This window comes from Hemitrygon akajei, chromosome 1, assembly GCF_048418815.1.
Source record: "Hemitrygon akajei chromosome 1, sHemAka1.3, whole genome shotgun sequence".
Classification (NCBI taxonomy): Eukaryota; Metazoa; Chordata; class Chondrichthyes; order Myliobatiformes; family Dasyatidae; genus Hemitrygon; species Hemitrygon akajei.
The window spans coordinates 31,575,018-31,594,051 of record NC_133124.1 but is presented as its reverse complement, the minus strand read 5'-3'; the positions used below and the strand labels follow the sequence as shown (position 1 = coordinate 31,594,051).

The window sequence follows — 19,034 nt, the reverse complement described above, 5'->3', positions numbered from 1 at the left end:
AGCGAAGGGCGCTGAGTAGGCTACGGTCAATTATGGAAAACTCTGAACATCCTCTACATAGCACCATCCAGAGACAGAGAAGCAGTTTCAGCGACAGGTTACTATCGATGCAATGCTCCTCAGACAGGATGAAGAGGTCAATACTCCCCAATGCCATTAGGCTTTACAATTCAACCGCCAGGACTTAAGAACTTTTTAAAAGCTATTATTAATGCTTTTTGAGATAGTGATTTAGATGCATATCATATTTTTTTACTGAGTTAAGTATTGTATGTAATTAGTTTTGCTACAACAAGTGTATGGGACATTGGAAAAAAAAGTTGAATTTCCCCATGGGGATGAATAAAGTATCTATCTATCTATCTATAAATCAAGAAGATGGGATGTTATGTTGGAGAGGCCTAACTGGGAGTATTGTGTCTAGTTTTAGTCACCTACCTGCATGAAAAATGTAAATAAGATTGAAAGAATACAAAGAAAATTTACAAGGACATTTGCCAGGACTGGAGGACTTGAGTTATAGGGAAAAGTTGAACAGGTTATTACAGTCGGCCCTCCTTATCAGTGAGGCATTGGTTCTGGAACCTCTCGTGGATACCAAAAAACGTGGATGCACAAGTCCCTTATATAAAATGGCATAGTATTTGCATATAGGCTACGCACATCCACCTGTATACTTTAAATCATCTCTAGATTACTTATAATACCTAACACAATGGAAATGCGAGGCAAACAATGATCAAACAACAAGTAAAACTTGTAATCATCTCTATATTACAGAACTTATAACACCTAATACAATGGAAATGCTATGTAAATAGTTGTTACACTGTCTTGTTTAGGGAACATTGACAAGAAAAAAAACTACATGTTCCTCTCGCTCACAACACAAGCAGCGAACGAATGAGACGTGAGGCGAACAATGATCAAACTTTGTTATAGGAAGCTGTCTCTTCTTTTTCTTTGCATCAAACAAATCTTGCAGTCATCCCTTACTAGCCTGGAACTCTTCTCTCGCTCTCATCAACCCTGTCACAGTAGTGCTCATAGAGACTAAGAGCTTTTTCACGTATAATTTGGCCATCGACAGGCTTCTGTTACATGTCCTCTAGCCACACAATTAATGCTTTCTCAGTCCTCGCAAGCACTTTATCACGAACCAAAGAAACTATTTTTGCCATTGTAGGGGCAGCACTAACACTTCCACGAATTTCAGCTTCTTTCTGCTTTATTGTGCGAATGCCCGATTCATTCTTACCAACCTTACGGCCCACTTCGGAATGCGACATGCCACTTTTCAAAAGATCTAAGATTTCTACTTTCTCGACAAGAGATAGCACTTTACGCTCTCTCTTAGCCGTTGAGGAATTATTTTGACCACCTAATTGCTTTTTAGGAGCCATTTTTTCACAGGACGAAGTAGAAAACGAACGAGACACAAGGCGAACAATGCTCGAACAACAAGTGCTGGAAAAGCACTTCCGGGTTTTCTCGATTCGCGGTTGGCTGAATTCGTGCATGCGGAACTTGCGGATAAGGAGGGCCAACTGTACTTTATTTCCTTAGAACGTAGAAGATTGAGGGTAGATTTGACAGAGATATACAAAATTGTGAGGGGTATATAGGGTAAATGTATCGAGGTTGGGTAAACTACAAGAAGAGGTTATGGGTTATTGGTGAAAGGCGAAATGCTTAAGGGGAACACAAGGGATAACTTCTTCACTTAGAGTAGTGAGTGTGTGGAACGAGCTGCCAGCACAAGTGGTGGATACGGGGTCGATTTCAACATTCAAGAGAAATATGGATAGGTACATGGATGGTAGGGGTAGGGAGGGCTATGGTCCCAGTGCAGGTCAATGGGAGTAGACAGCTTAAATGGCTCCTGAATAATTGAGTCTGTGCCTTTAGGCTTCTGTACCTCTTCCTGATGGTAGCAATGAGAAGAGGGCATGTCCTGTTTGGCAGGGGTCCTTAACCATGGATAGTGCCTTTCTGAAGCATTGCTTCTTGAAGATGTCCTGGATACTACAAAGGCTAGTACCTATGATGGAGCTGACTAATTTTACAACTCTCTGCAGCTTATTTCGATCCTTAACAGGATTAAAGATAATAGATCACCAGGACATGTGGCCTGCAGCGAGACTGTAAACAAAGTAGGTGTAGAGATGGTAGACCCAATGTTGATATTTCTCGAAACTCACTCAGTTCTGGAGAGCACTAGAAGTTGGAAAACACTAATGTGGCTCCCTTGTTCAAAAAGGGAGGTAAACATAAGGCAGGGAAACACAAGCCAGTTATTTTAACATCTATTGTCAGCAAAATGCTAGAATCAATAACCAAAAGAGGAAATAATGAATCGCTGAACATAATTAAGCTATTCAACATGGCTTTATGAAAAGTCATGTATTACTAACTTCAATGAGTTTTTTGACGAGGTGATGAGGGTGATTGATGAAGGTAGAACTGTGGATATTGTGCACATGGATTTTAGTAAAGCATTTGACAAGGTCCCTCATGGGAGGCTCTTCCAGAAAATTAAGGTGCATGGGATTCATAGTGAATTGGCCATTTGGATTCAGAACTAGCTTGTCCATAGAAGACAGAGGATAGTGGTCGATGGGACTTACTCTTGCTGGAGGTCTGTAATTAGAGGAATTCGGCAGAGATCTGTGCTGGGACCTCCGCTGTTTGTCATGTATATAAATAAAATGGATGAAAATGTAGGTGAGTGGGTTACTAAGTGCTCAGATGATACGAAGGTTGGTGGTGTCGTGGTTACCATAGAAGACTAGCAAAGAACACAGCAGGATATTGATCAGTTGCAGATATGGGTGGAGAAATGGCATATGGCATTTAACCCGCCAAATGTTAAGTATTGCACCTTCATAGGTCAAATGTAAAAAAACATTGCACCATTAACAGTGCTTTAACAGTGTTGATGAGCTGAAGGATCATGGGGTCAAAGTTCATAGCTCCCTGAAAGTGCCTAGACAGGTTGATACAGTAGTTAAGAAGGCATATGGCATGCGTGTGTTTATTAGACAAGGTATTGAGTTCAAAGTCAGGAAGTTACGTTGCAGCTTTATAAAACTCTAGTTATGTTGCATCTTGAGTATTATATACAGTTCTTGTCACCCTGTTATAGGAAGGATGTTGAGGCTTTGGAACGGGTACAGAAAAGGTTTCCTGGATGCTGCATGGATTAGAAGGGCATCCAACAAGAGGTTTTCTTTGGAGTGGCAGAGGTTGAAAGGAGATTTAATAGCAGCTTATAGATTATGAGGTGTACAGACTGAGTGAACAGATAGTATCTTCTTCTCAGGATTGAAATGTCCAATAGCAGAGGACATGTATTTAAGGTGAGAGGGAGCAAGTTCAAAGGAGATGCGAGAGGTTTTCTTTTTTAAGTACAAATTGGCACCTGGAATGCACTGCCTGGGGAAGTGTTAGAGGCAGATACATTGGGGACTTCTAAGAGACATTTAGAAAAGCAAATGAATATGAGGAAAAGGGAAGGATATGGACATTGTGTAGATAGAAAGGATTAGTTGGCCATTTGATTATGAATTTAATTGGTTCAGCACAACATAGTTGGCAAAGGACGTGCTCCTGTGCTGTACCGGTCTATGTTCTATCAAAAGCAAGTCATGTTTGACGACAGCACACACAAAATGCAGGAGGAGCTCGGCAGATCAGGCAGGATCAATGAAATAAATGAACAGTCGACATTTCATGCCAAGACTCTTCTTCAGGACTGGAAAGGAAGGGGGAGGCACCAGAATAAAGAGGGGAGGGGGGGAGAGGGCAAGGAATACTAGCTAGAAGGTGATAGGTGAAACCAGGTAGGTCCAAAAGGTAAAGTGTTAGATTATAAGGTATCGAAGAGGACAGAAGACTGGACCATGGAAGAAGGAGGGACACTAGGGGAGGTGATAGGCAGGTGAGGAGAAAAGTTAAGAGGCCAGAATGGGGAATAAATGAAAGGGGAAGGGTAAGGGAAGGAAGTTCCAGAAGAACTACCGAGGCAGAATATGAGGTGTTGCTTCTCCACCCCGAAGGTGGCCTCATCATGGCAAAGATGGCCATGGTCTAACATGTCGGAACAGGAATGGGGGTAGGAAGTAAAATGTTAAGCCACCAGGAAATTGTTCTTTTAGCAGAGTTGCTTGAGAAAGCACTTCCCTAATTTAGCTTGGGTCTCACCAATAAAGAGGAGGCCACATCGGGAGCGTAGACGTAATAAATGACCCCATCGGATTCACAAGTGAAGTGTTGCCTCACGTGGAAGGACTGTTTGGGGCCCTGAATGGAGGCGAGGGAGGAGGTGAATGGACAGGTGTAGCATTTCTGCTGCTTGCAGGGCTGTGTGCCAGGAGGGAGATAAGTGGGGAGGGACGAGAATCACAGAGGGAGTGATCCCTGAGGAAAGTAGTCAGTGGGTGGGGGGTGGTGGCAAGTGGTAAAGATGCATTTGATGATAGAATCCCATTGAAGGCAGCGAAGAATGATGTGTTGGAAATGAAGGCTCACGTGGTAGGCGAGGACAGGAGGGTCTCTATCCCTGTTGAGGTACTGGGAAGATAAGTCAGCACAGATGTCCAGGAAATGGAGGAGATGGCGATGAGGGCAGCATCAATAATGGAAGAGGACGACATCCCTGATATCCTGGAAAGGAAAGCCTCATCCCGGCGGAGACAAAGGAATTGAAAAAAGGAAATAGCATTTTGACAGGAGACAGGGTGAGAAGAGTGGAGATAGCCATGGGAATCAATAGGTTTATAAAGCATGTCAATAGATGGTTTGTCTCCAGAGATGCAGGCAGAGAGATCGAGAAAGAGGACAGAAATGTCAGAGATGGACTAAGTGAATTTAAGGGCAGGTTGGAAGTTGGAGGGTGAAATTGATGAGCTCAGGATGAGCACACAAAGCAGCACCAATGTAGACATCAATGTAACTGATGCACCATCAATAACTCACGCCGAGACTTAGGAAGTGAGATATCGGCTTTTATTGACTGAAGGACAACACTACATCCTGGGGAAAATGAGGGAGAGCAGCAGGCCACAGTCGCCTTTATACAGGGGTCTGTGGGAGGAGCCACAGGGGTAGTCAGCAGGGTCTTGGGAGGAGCCACAGGAGCAGTCAGACAGGTATATCTAGTTCACCACATTCACCCCCCCTTTGTTTAAAAAAAAATTCCCAAGCATATTTACAGGTTAAGTCGATCAGGTGGTCGAATCGTTCGCTGCGATCTACGTAGCTCCGGCTGCAATTGCACAGGAGCCGGAGGTGATGACGGCACAGGTGCCGGAGGTGGTGTGTGCTCCGAAGGCGGAGAGTGGGTTAATTCTGTCCCAACAGGAGGTGTCAGGGACCCCTCGCGTGTGAGCGAGGGCCCTGGAACAGACGCATACGGAGTCTGTGTGGGGCACGGTGCGTGCGGAGTCACCTCGGGTACAGGGTGCATAGTTACCGTGGAGTGCTCGGGGTAGTGGTCTGCTGCTCCGGCGGGCGCCAGGTCGCGGACAGAGACCGTGTCCTCCCGCCCATCAGGCAAGACCACGTAAGCATACTGGGGATTAGCATGCAGGAGGTGAACCTTCTCGACCAGTGGTGAGTACTTATTACTCCTCGCATGTTTACGCAGCAGCACTGGCCCCGGGGACGTCAGCCAAACTGGCAGGGTGGTCCCAGTGACAGACTTCCTGGGAAAAGAGAATAAGCGTTCGTGAGGGGTGGCATTAGTGGACGTACACAACAGGGAGCGGATAGAGTGGAGTGCCTCAGGGAGGACCTCCTGCCATCGGGAGACCGGCAACCCTTGTGACTTAAGGGCTAAAAGTATGGCCTTCCACACTGTGGCATTCTCCCTCTCCACCTGGCCATTCCCCCGGGGATTATAACTCGTGGTGCGACTAGTAGCTATGCCCCTAGCAAGCAGGAACCGGCGCAACTCGTCACTCATAAAGGAGGACCCTCTATCACTGTGGACATAGCAGGGATATCCGAACAGTGTGAAGAGCTGGCGCAGGACTTTGATGACCGACGTGGTAGTAGTGTCGGGGCAGGGAACGGCAAAGGGGAATCGCGAGTACTCGTCAATAATACTGAGAAAGTAGACATTGCGGTCGGTGGAGGGAAGGGGGCCCTTAAAGTCAATACTCAGTCGCTCAAAAGGGCGGGTGGCCTTGACAAGCTGCGCAGTGTCAGGACGGTAGAAGTGCGGTTTGCACTCAGCGCAGATCTGGCAGTCCCTGGTCATCGTCCGGATGTCCTCCAGGGAGTATGGCAGGTTCCGGGCTTTAATGAAGTGATAAAACCGGGTGACCCCCGGGTGGCAAAGTTGGGCATGAAGGGCATACAGCTGGTCGAGCTGGGCACTAGCACACGGTCCCCGGGATAGGGCATCAGACGGTTCATTGAGCCTGCCAGGCCGGTACAGGATATCGTAAGTATAGGTGGAGAGTTCTATTCTCCATCGCAAAATTTTATCATTTTTGATTTTGCCCCGCTGTTGGCTGCTGAACATGAACGCAACCGAGCGCTGGTCGGTCAGCAAGGTGAACCTTCTGCCGGCGAGATAGTGCCTCCAGTGCCGAATAGCTTCCACTATGGCTTGGGCTTCTTTCTCCACCGTGGAGTGCCGAAGTTCAGAGCCTTGAAGGGTACGAGAAAAAAACGCCACTGGCCTGCCTTCTTGATTGAGGGTAGCAGCCAGCGCAACGTCAGAGGCGTCACTCTCTACTTGGAAGGGAATGGTCTCGTCTACCGCATGCATCGTTGCTTTGGCAATGTCCCCTTTAATGCAGCTGAAGGCCGCGCGGGCCTCGGCAGAGAGGGGAAAGGTGGTAGACTTGACCAGGGGGCGGGCCTTGTCTGCGTAATGGGGAACCCATTGGGCGTAATAGGAAAAAAACCCCAGGCACCGCCGGAGGGCCTTGAGAGTAGTGGGAAGAGGGAGTTCTAACAGGGGGCGCATACGGTCGGGGTCAGGGCCAATGACCCCGTTCTCCACGACATACCCAAGGATAGCGAGCCGTGTGGTTCTGAACACACACTTGTCCTTGTTATAAGTGAGGTTCAAAGCATCGGCCACCTGGAAAAAACGTTGGAGGTTGGCGTCATGGTCCGACCAGTCGCGACCACAGATGGTGATGTTATCTAGATAGGGAAATGTGGCCGTCAGTTTGTACTGGTCCACCATCCGGTCCATCTCCCTCTGGAAGACTGAGACCCCATTTGTGACACCAAATGGGACGCGCAGAAAGTGATAGAGCCTGCCACCCGCCTCGAAGGCGGTGTAGGGGCGGTCCTCTGGGCGGATGGGGAGCTGGTGATAAGCGGATTTCAGATCAATTGTCGAGTACACCTTGTACTGAGCTATCTGGTTGACCATATCCGCGATGCGGGGTAGGGGGTACGCGTCAAGCTGCGTGAATCTATTGATGGTCTGGCTGTAGTCCACAACCATCCTATTTTTCTGCCCAGTCCGAACAACGACCACCTGGGACCGCCATGGGCTTGTGCTTGGCTCAATGATCCCCTCCCTGAGCAGCCGCTGGCGGATACACACTGACCGAACCCCAGTCACAAAAGCGTCTCGGACCAAGAGTTCCTTATGCTGTTCCGCTGTGAGCGCTTTGCAGCCACAGTCTCGCGCGAGTATCTGTAGCTCGCTGAGGAATTCAGCAGTCGACTCCGTAGGCCGCTGTTTTCGCGTGGCCAAGCGGTGCCGTGCATAAACTGGATTTACTGGCCGCAGGTACTGTCTTCGGAGGGCGGCAAGCGCCTCCTCGTAGGTGGATATGTCCCTGATGAACGAATAAACTTTTGGGGCGACCCTCGAGAAGAGAAGTTTGTGCCGAGCAGCCGAGTCGGTGGCACGAACCTCCTCTAAGTACGATTGGAAGCACACCAGCCAGTGTTCAAAGGCAAGGGCTGCTCCAGGGTCTCGGGGGTCCAAGTCTAGGCGTTCTGGGCGTAAAGCGGTTTCCATGTTGTAACTTTCAGTCAATAAAATTGATGCACCATCAATAACTCACGCCGAGACTTAGGAAGTGAGATATCGGCTTTTATTGACTGAAGGACAACACTACATCCTGGGGAAAATGAGGGAGAGCAGCAGGCCACAGTCGCCTTTATACAGGGGTCTGTGGGAGGAGCCACAGGGGTAGTCAGCAGGGTCTTGGGAGGAGCCACAGGAGCAGTCAGACAGGTATATCTAGTTCACCACAGTAACACAGGAAGAGTTAGGGAGCATTACCAGAAAAGGTTTGGAACATGGGCTGTTTTATGTAGCCAGGGTAAAGGCTGGCATAGCTGGGGCCCATGAGTTTGGAGAAAGTGGGAGGAGCCTAAAGAGCAATTGCGAGAATGAGGACTAGTCCTGCCAGATGGAGGAGGGCTGTGTTTGACAAATTCCTCGAATCCTTTGATGAACGAACAGGGAGAGCTGATAAAGGGGAACTTGCAGATGCAGCGTTCTTAGATTTCCAAAAGACATTTGGCCAGGTGCAAAATAAGAAGCTGTTGCATTAATTAAGAACCCATGGTATTGAAGAAAGTGTACAAACTGGCCACCACATAGAAAAAAAAGACAGAATAAATGGGTCCTTTTCAGGCTAAAAAGAGTTGTGGAATACTCCAGGGACCAGTTATTGCCCCGTAATCGTTTGCGATTTACAGTAATGACCTAGAAGGGAGAAGCACATCATGAAGAGGAAATTGTGATTCTGCAACAGGATACAGAGAGAGTGAATGGGTAAATACCTGGCAAATGGAGTTTAATTTGAGGAAGCGTGAGGGGCCGTGCACTCCTTTAAGAAGAGTCAAAAGGAACTGATACTACAGCCGACAGACTCACTTTCAAGGACTCTGCGCAACTTATGATCTCTGTATTACTTTGTTTTTATTTGCACGTTTTTTCTTCTTTTACATATTGGTTAGTCTTTATGTATGGTAGTTCACAGGTTCTTTTGTATTTCTTTATTTTTCCTGTAAATGCCAAGAAAATGAATCTCAAGGTAGTATATGGTAGCAAATACATACTTTCGTAATAACTTTACTTTGAACTCTGAAAGAGTGGATTATGATGCAAATGCAAATTAGTGAAGTTCAGAGGGATCTAGGTGTGCTAGTGCATGAATCACAAAAAGTTAGCAGGAAGGTGCGACAAATAGTCAAGTCAACAAAAGGCATTTTGACTTTTATTGTGGAAAAGTTTAAGTTTCAGAATACATTGTTACAATCGGACATGGTGTTGCTGAGGCCACACCTGGAACTCTGTGCAGAGATTTGGTCCCGTTAACTAAAAAAAAATACTAACATTAGATAGTCCAAAAAAAGATTTACTATGCTCATTCCCTTTAAGGGAGGCTAGACAGTCAGCGCCTTTGGAGTTTAGAAGAATGGACAGTGGGGTGGAGAGAATTCTTGACAAGAGTAGACATTGAGACATTCTCAACATTGGGATTGTCACAAACAAAGGAGACATAGCTATCAAATAAGGAGTCAGCCATTTAAAACTGAGTTACATAGAAATTCCCTCACTCAAAGAATTGTGAAGCTCTACAATCCTCTCTGCTCAAGGGTGCAGGAAGCCAGATCATTAGATTAATTTAAAATGGAAATCGATAAATATTCTAAAGGTCAATGAATTAATGTTATGCAGAAATGGCACAAGAGTCAGAGCCCAGCATAGACCAGCCGTCATGATTATGGGCAGGTTTGGTCAGGGTCAGAGGTGAGAAGTCTGGTGACCCGATTTTCTCGAGTTCTTGTGGTCAATGCTGACAGATCAAGTGGGGAATGGGGCACGGGGCACTGTGTGGAAAACAGTCAAAACAAAAATAGCGCTTTCTATACTTGTTCCACAGTCCCATTTTACTGAGCTCTAAAATACCTGCCTAAATACAGTAACCATTCAGAAGGATACATGCTCTGGAACTAGTGCTTAATTTTTTTTTGCCATTCAAGGATTTTTGCATTCAATCCAGATGTTTGCAATGGAGCTTCACTAAAATCCTGTGTCTTGTTACATTTCTTACAAAAAGGAGTAGCTGACATGAATAGTCTAGCTAAATTTAGAGAAAATAAATAACTAAATACACAAGGGAGAAAAAAAAAGATTATGTTGATAGAATTAAAGATGAATGTAAAACATATGCAGAATAAGCTTCAGCACAAAACAACTAGCCAAAAGAAATATTTCACTTCCCTTACATTCTTGTAAAAATAGCGTGACAAAACAAGATTAAAAAGCTGGTATTCTATCAAAATCAAAGATGGTTTAATAACCATCACATTGCCTGTTTGGCACACTGAGTCTACACTGGCCCATTGATCCTACACTGGCTTTCTAAGGGTTCTGTTCTGCCCCATATCCTATTGATCCAATTCTCTTTGGATAGCTGCCATTCATTTAGTGCCCATCATCTATTCGGGTAGTTTATTCCAAATTCCAACTGATACACAGCCTCTTCAATGCCTCTGGCAAAGGTTACATATCAGTATCAAAGGTTGCGTGGAACGAGCTTCCAGTAGAAGTGGTAGAGGCAGGTTCGGTATTGTCATTTAAAGTAAAATTTGATAGGTATACAGACAGGATAGGAATGGAGGGTTATGGGCTGAGTGCGGGTCAGTGGGACTAGGTGAGAGTAAGCATTCGGCACGGACTAGAAGGGCCGAGATGGCCTGTTTCCATGATGTAATTGTTATATGGTTATGGGGCGAAGGCCAGGGAGTGGGGCTGAGCAGGGGGAGAAAAAAAGGATCAGCCATGATTAAATGATGGAGAAGACTCGATGGGCCAAATAGCCTAATTCTACTCCTATGTCTTATGGTCTCATACCAGTCACCTTAAACGTACTCCCTTGAGTTATATTGGCCATTTATCAATTACTAGTATTTCTTCTACTTAAGATTTTTTAAACTATCAAACATCCTATTAGCCTTCTTTGCTTCAAGAACCATAGCTTTTCAAATCTATCACTTAAGAGTAGCTCCTGGAATCATTCCAGGAAAGCACAAACTATGATTATTAAAATACCTGGATTATTATTCATAATTGCTTTTGCTGGCCGTGGGGTTGGTTCTGGGAGAGTGGTTTCACTCAATGCTTTGGCTGCGGCAGCATGTTGAGCCTTTTTGATACTACTTCCTTCTGCTTCCCAAGTTTGATCTCCAAGGGTCAACTGTACACTGAAGATCTGCACAAAAAGAAAAATTATGCTAATACGTAGATTTTATTGAAAACATCCATTACAGTCAACGAAAGTTTCGCAGCCCAATGCTAGGTTCTACAATTCTCATCTGATTTTCAATAAAGAGATTACACAGAATTAATCAATGTGCCTTTGTGTTTTAGAATTTGATTGAATTTTGTTGAAGCAACCTGTGCTTCTTTTATTCTTAAAATCTTCATTTGCCAAAAGACAGATATTTTGAAGGAAGCCTGGATCAATGATAACCTGAACTACTATAATACCTTCAATGCTAAGTTAACAAATTTCACGACACATGTCAGTGATAATAAACCCGATTCTGATGTTCAAGGAAAGGAAAACAAGTACCCAATTAAACTTATGGAACTAAAACTTTCACTTTACATTTCAAGTAACATTTACCTTTTCCCTAGGAAGGATCATCAGTCATCACCTACTATACTACCCAATGTACGTTATCTGCCCCAGTGGAAAGTTCATTGCATCATAGTGAAATCTGAAGTAACTCATTTTATAAATATATATTACTTGTATCTGGAAGCATCAAACTAGTTAAAGCCAAAATTGGCACACACATAATTAATCAATTTGTGCCTACATCACGGACTTGCACAACTTTAAGAGATTGCTGGCACCCAGAAGGGCATCATTCAGAAACTATTACAGAGTAACTTACACTATCACATCCAATGTACGGACAAAACAGTTTACATGTTTCTATTGTCATTTGAAACTTAATCAAACCTATAACCATTTATCTCAATCCATTCATTTATTAACTTATTTCATTATAATCTACTTTATAATAGATTATAATTTTATATTTTCTGTGAGTTAATGTACTGTATACTTAAAGATTATGAAATTGATTAAAATATAGCCAACTAATGGCAAAAGTCAAAGATATATTGACAATTATCTGACACTCCCCACTGAACATCGACGGCTCCTCGGTAGAGATCGTTAAGAGCACCAAGTTTCTTGGTGTTCACCTGGCAGAGAATCTCACCTGGTCCCTCAACATCAGCTCCATAGCAAAGAAAGCCCAGCAGAGTCTCTACTTTCTGCAAAGGCTGAGGAAAGTCCATCTCCCACCCCCCATCCTCATCACATTCTACAGGGGTTGTATTGAGAGCATCCTGAGCAGCTGCATCACTACCTGGTTCAGAAATTACACCATCTCGGATCGCAAGACCCTGCAGCAGATAGTGAGGTCAGCTGAGGATCATCGGGGTCTCTCTTCCCGCCATCACGGACATTTACACTACACGCTGAATCCGCAAAGCAAACAGCATTATGAAGGACCCCACGCACCCCTCATACAAACTCTTCTCCCTCCTGCCGTCTGGGAAAAGGCACCAAAGCATTCGGGCTCTCACGACCAGACTATGTAACAGTTTCTTCCCCCAAGCTATCAGACTCCTCAATACCCAGAGCCTGGACTGACACCTTACCTATTGTCCTGTTTATTATTTATTGTAATGCCTGCACTGTTTTGTGCACTTGATGCAGTCCTGGGTAGGTCTGTAGTCTAGTATAGTTGTTTTTTTTTTCTCTGTGTTGTTTTTTACGTAGTTCAGTCTAGTTTTTGTACTGTGTCATGTGACACCATGGTCCTGAAAAATGTTGCCTCATTTTTACTATGTACTGTACATAGCAGTTACAGTCGAAATAACAATAAAAGTGACTTGACTCATCAGATCTCACAGATAAAATGTTCATTTCAGACGACAGCCAAGGTGGTAAATTGAGTGATCTTGTGATGCAAAATAAAAACAGGAAACACTGAATACACTCAGCAGGTTAGGTAACATCTATTGAACCTTCAAATATCCTTTACCTGAACAGAGAGAGAAAGATCTTCTGGTGTGCTCATAGGTTCTTAAAAGTCAACAAGGTGATTAAGACAAAACACAATGAGAACAGAAATTATGCTGGAATGGCATTCAGCACTCATCGGATTATATCCCAAGTACTGCATTTGCTGCTGTGGCAGTTCCTTGGGATCATAGATGGGTTGGCTTCTACTGCATTTTGTGGGCTCCAAGTGTGTTCTCACTATAGTCAAAATTATTGCACACAAAAAAATTACCAGGCAATTACACCAAGATTTTGATAGACCTGTAAAATGAAAGACACTGGATCTAAATTACCATTGCTTTCTATATTAGCATGTGAAAAAGTGCTTCAAAAATCCAAAACACTCTTAAAAGCTGCCAAACTACTACCTTGGCATGGGCTGGTCCTCTTTCATTCAGAAGTTTGTACTGGGGTTGGATTCTGTTGAAACGGGCTAACTCATTCACCAGACACATTGGGGTTTTCTCTTTGGGGTTTGCCATGTTATCCTGGAAAGAAACTACAACCAACATACTTTAGACAAAGTAATAATTTTCATCTTTGGAGAACATAATTTTTTATGAAAATAAAATGATGAATTTCATATTCTTTCAACATTGCTATGTAAAAATTCTTCTGATTTTTGTTCCATTTATTCAACAATTTATCTACTTCAAATTCAAATACTCAAATAGCCTCCACACTCTCTAGGGTAGAGACCTCACTGTCGAGAAGAAATTTTCATGCACCTACAGTTTAAAAAATTAACCCCTTACCCTGATACTAGGTCTCCTCACTAGTGAAAACATCAGCATCTACCATGTCAAGCTTTCTCAGGAAATAAGATCATCCCTCATTCTTCTGAATCTACAAAGAATATGTAGTCTCTTGAAAGGACAATCCTCTCATTCTGGGAAGTAGACTGCTGAACCTACTTTCAGCTGCCTCCAATGCTCCTATACCACTTCTTAAATAAGAGAGCCAAGATTGTGTGCAGTTTTGGGGGACACAGTGGTGCAGCCGGTAGAGCTGCTTCCTCGTGACACAGAAGACACAAGTTCAATCCTGAGCTTCAGGGCTGCCTACTCACATTGCTCTTGTGACCACGTGGGTTTCTGCCATGTGTTTGGGTTTCAACAAGTCCCAAAAACATGCAGATTATAACAAAAACCTATTTCTAAACTCCACCCCTTTGCAATAAAGGGCAGCATGCAATTTACCTTCTTAAATACCTGGATTCTTATACAGGACCCTTGATCATTTAATTAATTAACGTCCTAGATTATTATTTAAATGGAAAGAGACCACAATGTGTACTTCACTCACTGTCACCTCTTTCCCTTTAAACAATAATCTTGAAGGGGTATTCCTTTCTGCCGCCAGAGTGGGATGGCGAGTCTGTCGGGACCCTGAGGACTTGTGGAAACTGTGTGGTGATTTCTTTTGAACTTATAGTCTTTTAACATCTTTGGACTATTTTACTGTGCCCATGGTCTGTTTTTTTTAATCAATTATGCTATTGTTTGCACTGTTGTAACTATATGTTGTAACTATGTGGTTTTGTGCAGGTCTTGTAGCTTTAGTTTTTGGTCTTGTTTGTCTGGTGGATTTGGAGCTCCTTTCTGGGGAATGCGCTAAGACGGTAGCGCGATATTAATATGCAGCAGCCTCTCCGGACTCTGGATTGGGGATTGCCAAACGTTATGTGGATTTTCTGGTGTAGTCTGTTTTGTCATATGCTTTTGTGATATCATTCTGGAGGAACATTGTCTCATTTCTTAACTGCATTGCATTAGTGGTTTCTAAATGACAATAAACTGAATCTGAATCTTGTCTGTTGATTCCATTCTAACAAAATTACTTGACCTCACATTTTCTCACCTGAATTCAATTTGCTAAGTTTTCATCAATTCAATCTATATTCCATTGCAAAGAACTGACACCCGTGTTACTACACTAGTTATGCCCTTACATGCCAAAAAAGTTTCATTTATTTGTGTGACAATCACTTATTAATCCATGCTAACATGATTCCTCCAATACCGTAAGCTGCTAATTTGTGCACCAACCTCTTAGGTGGCACATTGTCAAGTGCTCTGTGGAAGTGCCAATACACCACATCCACTGGCTCCCAATTATCTACTCTGCTTTTTGCATCCTCAAAAATCACAAGCAAAGTTATCAGTCATGATTTGCTTTTTGTTGGTTTGATCAGATAAAGTTTTCCTGAATGTTTAGCTATTTCTTCTTTAGCTGAAGCACTTTGCCAGCGATGATTGTTAAGATAACTGACCTGCATTTTGTCTTTTTTCCCTTAAACAAGGGAATCACATTTGTTGTTTTATATCAAAATACTGGCATACTCTCAGAAATCAGTGAGTATTTAAAACCTTCATATGGGTCCACCATCTCTATAGCCACTTCCTTTTTGCTCTATGCTGTGTGTTTGGCACTTAATTTCAACTTGGACAGACAATGAGGTTTTTTTTTCCTCCAGGAATATTACTCATACTTCGGGACTCCAATTCTGTTCTCAAATTCTAGTGTAATAAAGGCCAATACATTATTTTCCTTCCCAATTGCTTACTGAACTCAGTGTAGTGTACAAGGCCCCACAGATCACACTGAACATCAACACCTTTTAGTCTGCCAGCAATTAAATAAATATGCCACCTTTCTATTTGTCTAACTAAATGCCCCTGAATGCATCAAGAGCATTGAGATTGAGAAGGTTGAGTGCACCAAGTTTCTAAAAAAAAATCATCAAATCACGATGGCCAAGAAAGTACACCAAAGCCTCTACCAAGGAACATCAACTTTTGATTCCTCTCCATAGATGCTGCATTACCTATTGAGTTCCTCCAGCATTTTCTGTGTGCTCTGGACCATCAAATAACTATTTGGCAGCCTTCTTGATCTCAGGAAGTCTTATAACATTTCACTCTACAATATGGCTGAAACCATAAGTAAACCCAGAAGAGCTATCACTACATCAACAACCAAGCATCCCATTGGAGATGGTCACCAACCTCATAGTTCCCACACCCCGCACCTCCCGTTTCTACCTCCTACCCAAGATCCACAAACCTGCCTGTCCAGGTAGACCCATTGTTTCAGCTTGCTCCTGCCCCACCGAACTCATTTCTGCATACCTTGACACTGTCTTATCCCCCCTTGTTCGATCCCTTCCCACCTATGTTCATGACACTTCTCATGCTCTGGATTTTTTCAATGATTTCAAGTTCCCTGGCCCCCATCGTCATATTTTCACCATGGATGTCCAGTCCCTATATTCCTCCATCCCTCACTAGGAAGGTCTCAAAGCTCTCAGTTTCTTTTTGGATTCCAACCCAACCAGTTCCCCTCTACCACCACTCTCCTCCATCTAGCAGAATTGGTCCTTAATAATTTCTCCTTTGGCTCCTCCCACTTCTTTCAAACTAAAGGTGTAGCCATAGGCACCCGTATGGGTCCCAACTATGCCTGCCTTTTTGTTGGCTTTGTGGAACAGTCCTTGTTCCAAGCCTATACTGGTATCCGTCCCCCACTTTTCCTTCCTTACATCGACGACTGTACTGGAGCCGCTTCCTACACGCATGCTGAGCTCATTGACTTCATCAACTTTGCCTCCAGCTTTCACCCCGCCCTCAAATTTACCTGATCCATTTCCGACACCTCCCTCCCCTTTCTTGATCTCTCTGTCTCTAGATAAGACAGCTTATCTACTGATGTTACTATAAGCCAACGGACTCTCACAGCTACCTGGACTATTCCTCTTCCCACCCTGTTATTTGTAAAAATGCCATCCCCTTCTCTCAATTCCTCTGTCTCTGCTGCATCTGCTCTCAGAATGAGGCTTTTTACTGCAGGACGAAGGAGATGTCTTCCTTTTTTAAAAGGAAGGGGCTTCCCTTCCTCCACCATCAAGTCTGCCCTCAAACGCATCTCTCCCATTTCATGCACATCTGCTCTCACCCCATCCTCCTGCCACCCCACTAGAGATAGGGTTTCTCTTGTCCTCACCTACCACCCCACCAGCCTCCGGGTCCAACATATAATTCTCTGTAACTTCCGCCACCTCCAACGGGATCCCACTACCAAGCACATCTTCCCCTCCCCCCGCTTCTGCTTTCTGCAGGGATCGCTCCCTACGCAACTCCCTTGTCCATTCATCCCCCCTCATCCCTTCCCACCAATCTCCCTCCTGACACTTATCCTTGTAAACGGAACAAGTGCTACACCTGTCCTTACACTTCCTCCCTCACCACCATTCAGGGCCCCAGACAGTCCTTCCAGGTGAGGTGACACTTCACCTGTGAGTCTGCTGGTGTGATATACTGTGTCCAGTGCTCCCGGTGCGGCCTTTTATATATTGGTGAGACCCGACGCAGACTGGGAGACTGTTTTGCTGAACACCTACGCTCGGTCCACCAGAAAAAGCAGGATCTCCCAGTGGCCACACATTTTAATTCCACGTCCCATTCCCTTATGTCAATGCATGGCCTCCTCTACTGTCGGGATGAAGCCACACTCAGGTTGGAGGAACAACACCTTATATTCCATCCAGGTAGCCTCCAACCTGATGGCACGAACATTGATTTCTCTAACTTCCGTTAATGCCCCTCCTCCCCTTCTTCTCTCTTTCCCTCTCACAATAACTCACTGCTTGTTCTCCATCTTCCTCTGGTGCTCCCCTCCACCCTTCTTTCTTCCAAGGCCTTCCATCCTATGATACTCTCCCTTCTCCAGCCTTGTATCCCTTTTGCCAATCAACTTCCCAGCTCTTAGCTTCATCCCTCCCCCTCCTGTCTTCTCCTATCATTTCGGGTCTCCTCCTCCCCCTCCCACTTTCAAATCTCTTACTATTTCTTTTTTCCGTTAGTCCTGACGAAGGGTCTTGACCCAAAATGTCAACTGTATTTCTTCCTATAGATGCTGCTGCGGTCCACTAGCATTTTGTGTGTGTTGCTTGAATTTCCAGCATCTGCAGATTTTCTCTAGTTTGCGTTACCAATAACTTATCTTGGTCCAGTCATGTAGAAGCAAGGCCATGAGAGCACATCAGTTTTCCACCATGGAAATCCGACATTTCCTGGTTTACCCTCACCAATTTTTTTTTCCCTCAGATGCACCAAAGAAAGCATACTATCCAAATGCAACACATCTTGCTAAGCCAACTGCTCTGCTCAAGCCCACAAGAATCTGCAGTTATGGACACAACTCAGTCCATCACAAAAACCAGCTTCCCCTCCATGGATTCTGATTATGTTGAATGCTTTTCTGAGGCAGCAAAAAAATGAAACAGAAAGCTCCTCTCTCCTCAAAGATTTTTCACCCCCTTCCATCAGGCAGAAGATACAAAAGCCAGAAAGTGTGCAACACTAGGTTCAATGACAGCTTCTAACCTGCTGTTCTCTTCAATGGACCTTTTGCATTTAAAGATGAATGCTTGACTTTGAAATCTACTTTGTTGTGACTCTTGCATCCCATGACAGAATATTCTGCATTGTTGTTGTTTCCCCTTCGTACTGCCTCAATATAGTGTAGCAAGATTAACTGTATGGATGTCATGCATACACAAGTTTATCTACTGGATCTCAGTAGATGTGACAATAATAAACCAATACCATCACATTCATTCCTTTCCTCTAGGTCAAGGTACATCAAATCTCAAGCAAGTTGAAGAAAACAAAATTCTTAAGTTATTTATTCTTCTATGAATACTTCTGGTAAACTTAGGTTCAAACAGAGCTTTACCAGGATGACTTCCTCCATCTTACTTGGGAAACTGGTCATTAAAATCCAATCCCACAAAATGTTAGAAAAAGTAAATAAATCACATATCAGATATATAATCACTTAACTATAAATGTCCACAAATGTCAATTTTTTCTGGTTTAAAGTGCTAAAAGTCAATGGTATACCCCAAATTTCATACATTTTGTTAAAAATTCCAAGATAAAACATGGGAGG

At 43.9% G+C, this 19,034-nt stretch overlaps 1 protein-coding gene across 8 annotated transcripts in view; it reads right to left on the bottom strand.

The window, feature by feature from the left end:
* Positions 1-19,034, bottom strand: part of stau2 (staufen double-stranded RNA binding protein 2) — a 313,804-nt gene that overhangs the window by 257,572 nt on the left and 37,198 nt on the right. For all 8 annotated transcript variants that reach the window (XR_012098305.1, XM_073040402.1, XM_073040452.1 and 5 more), the window contains exons 3-4: positions 13,451-13,581; positions 11,048-11,207 (exon numbers count right to left, since the gene is read on the bottom strand). Coding sequence is in view for 7 of the 8 variants with exons in the window: in XM_073040402.1 (XP_072896503.1) it covers positions 11,048-11,207; positions 13,451-13,581 (291 nt within the window). In the remaining variant the exon portion in view is untranslated. The remainder of the gene's footprint in view (positions 1-11,047; positions 11,208-13,450; positions 13,582-19,034) is intronic.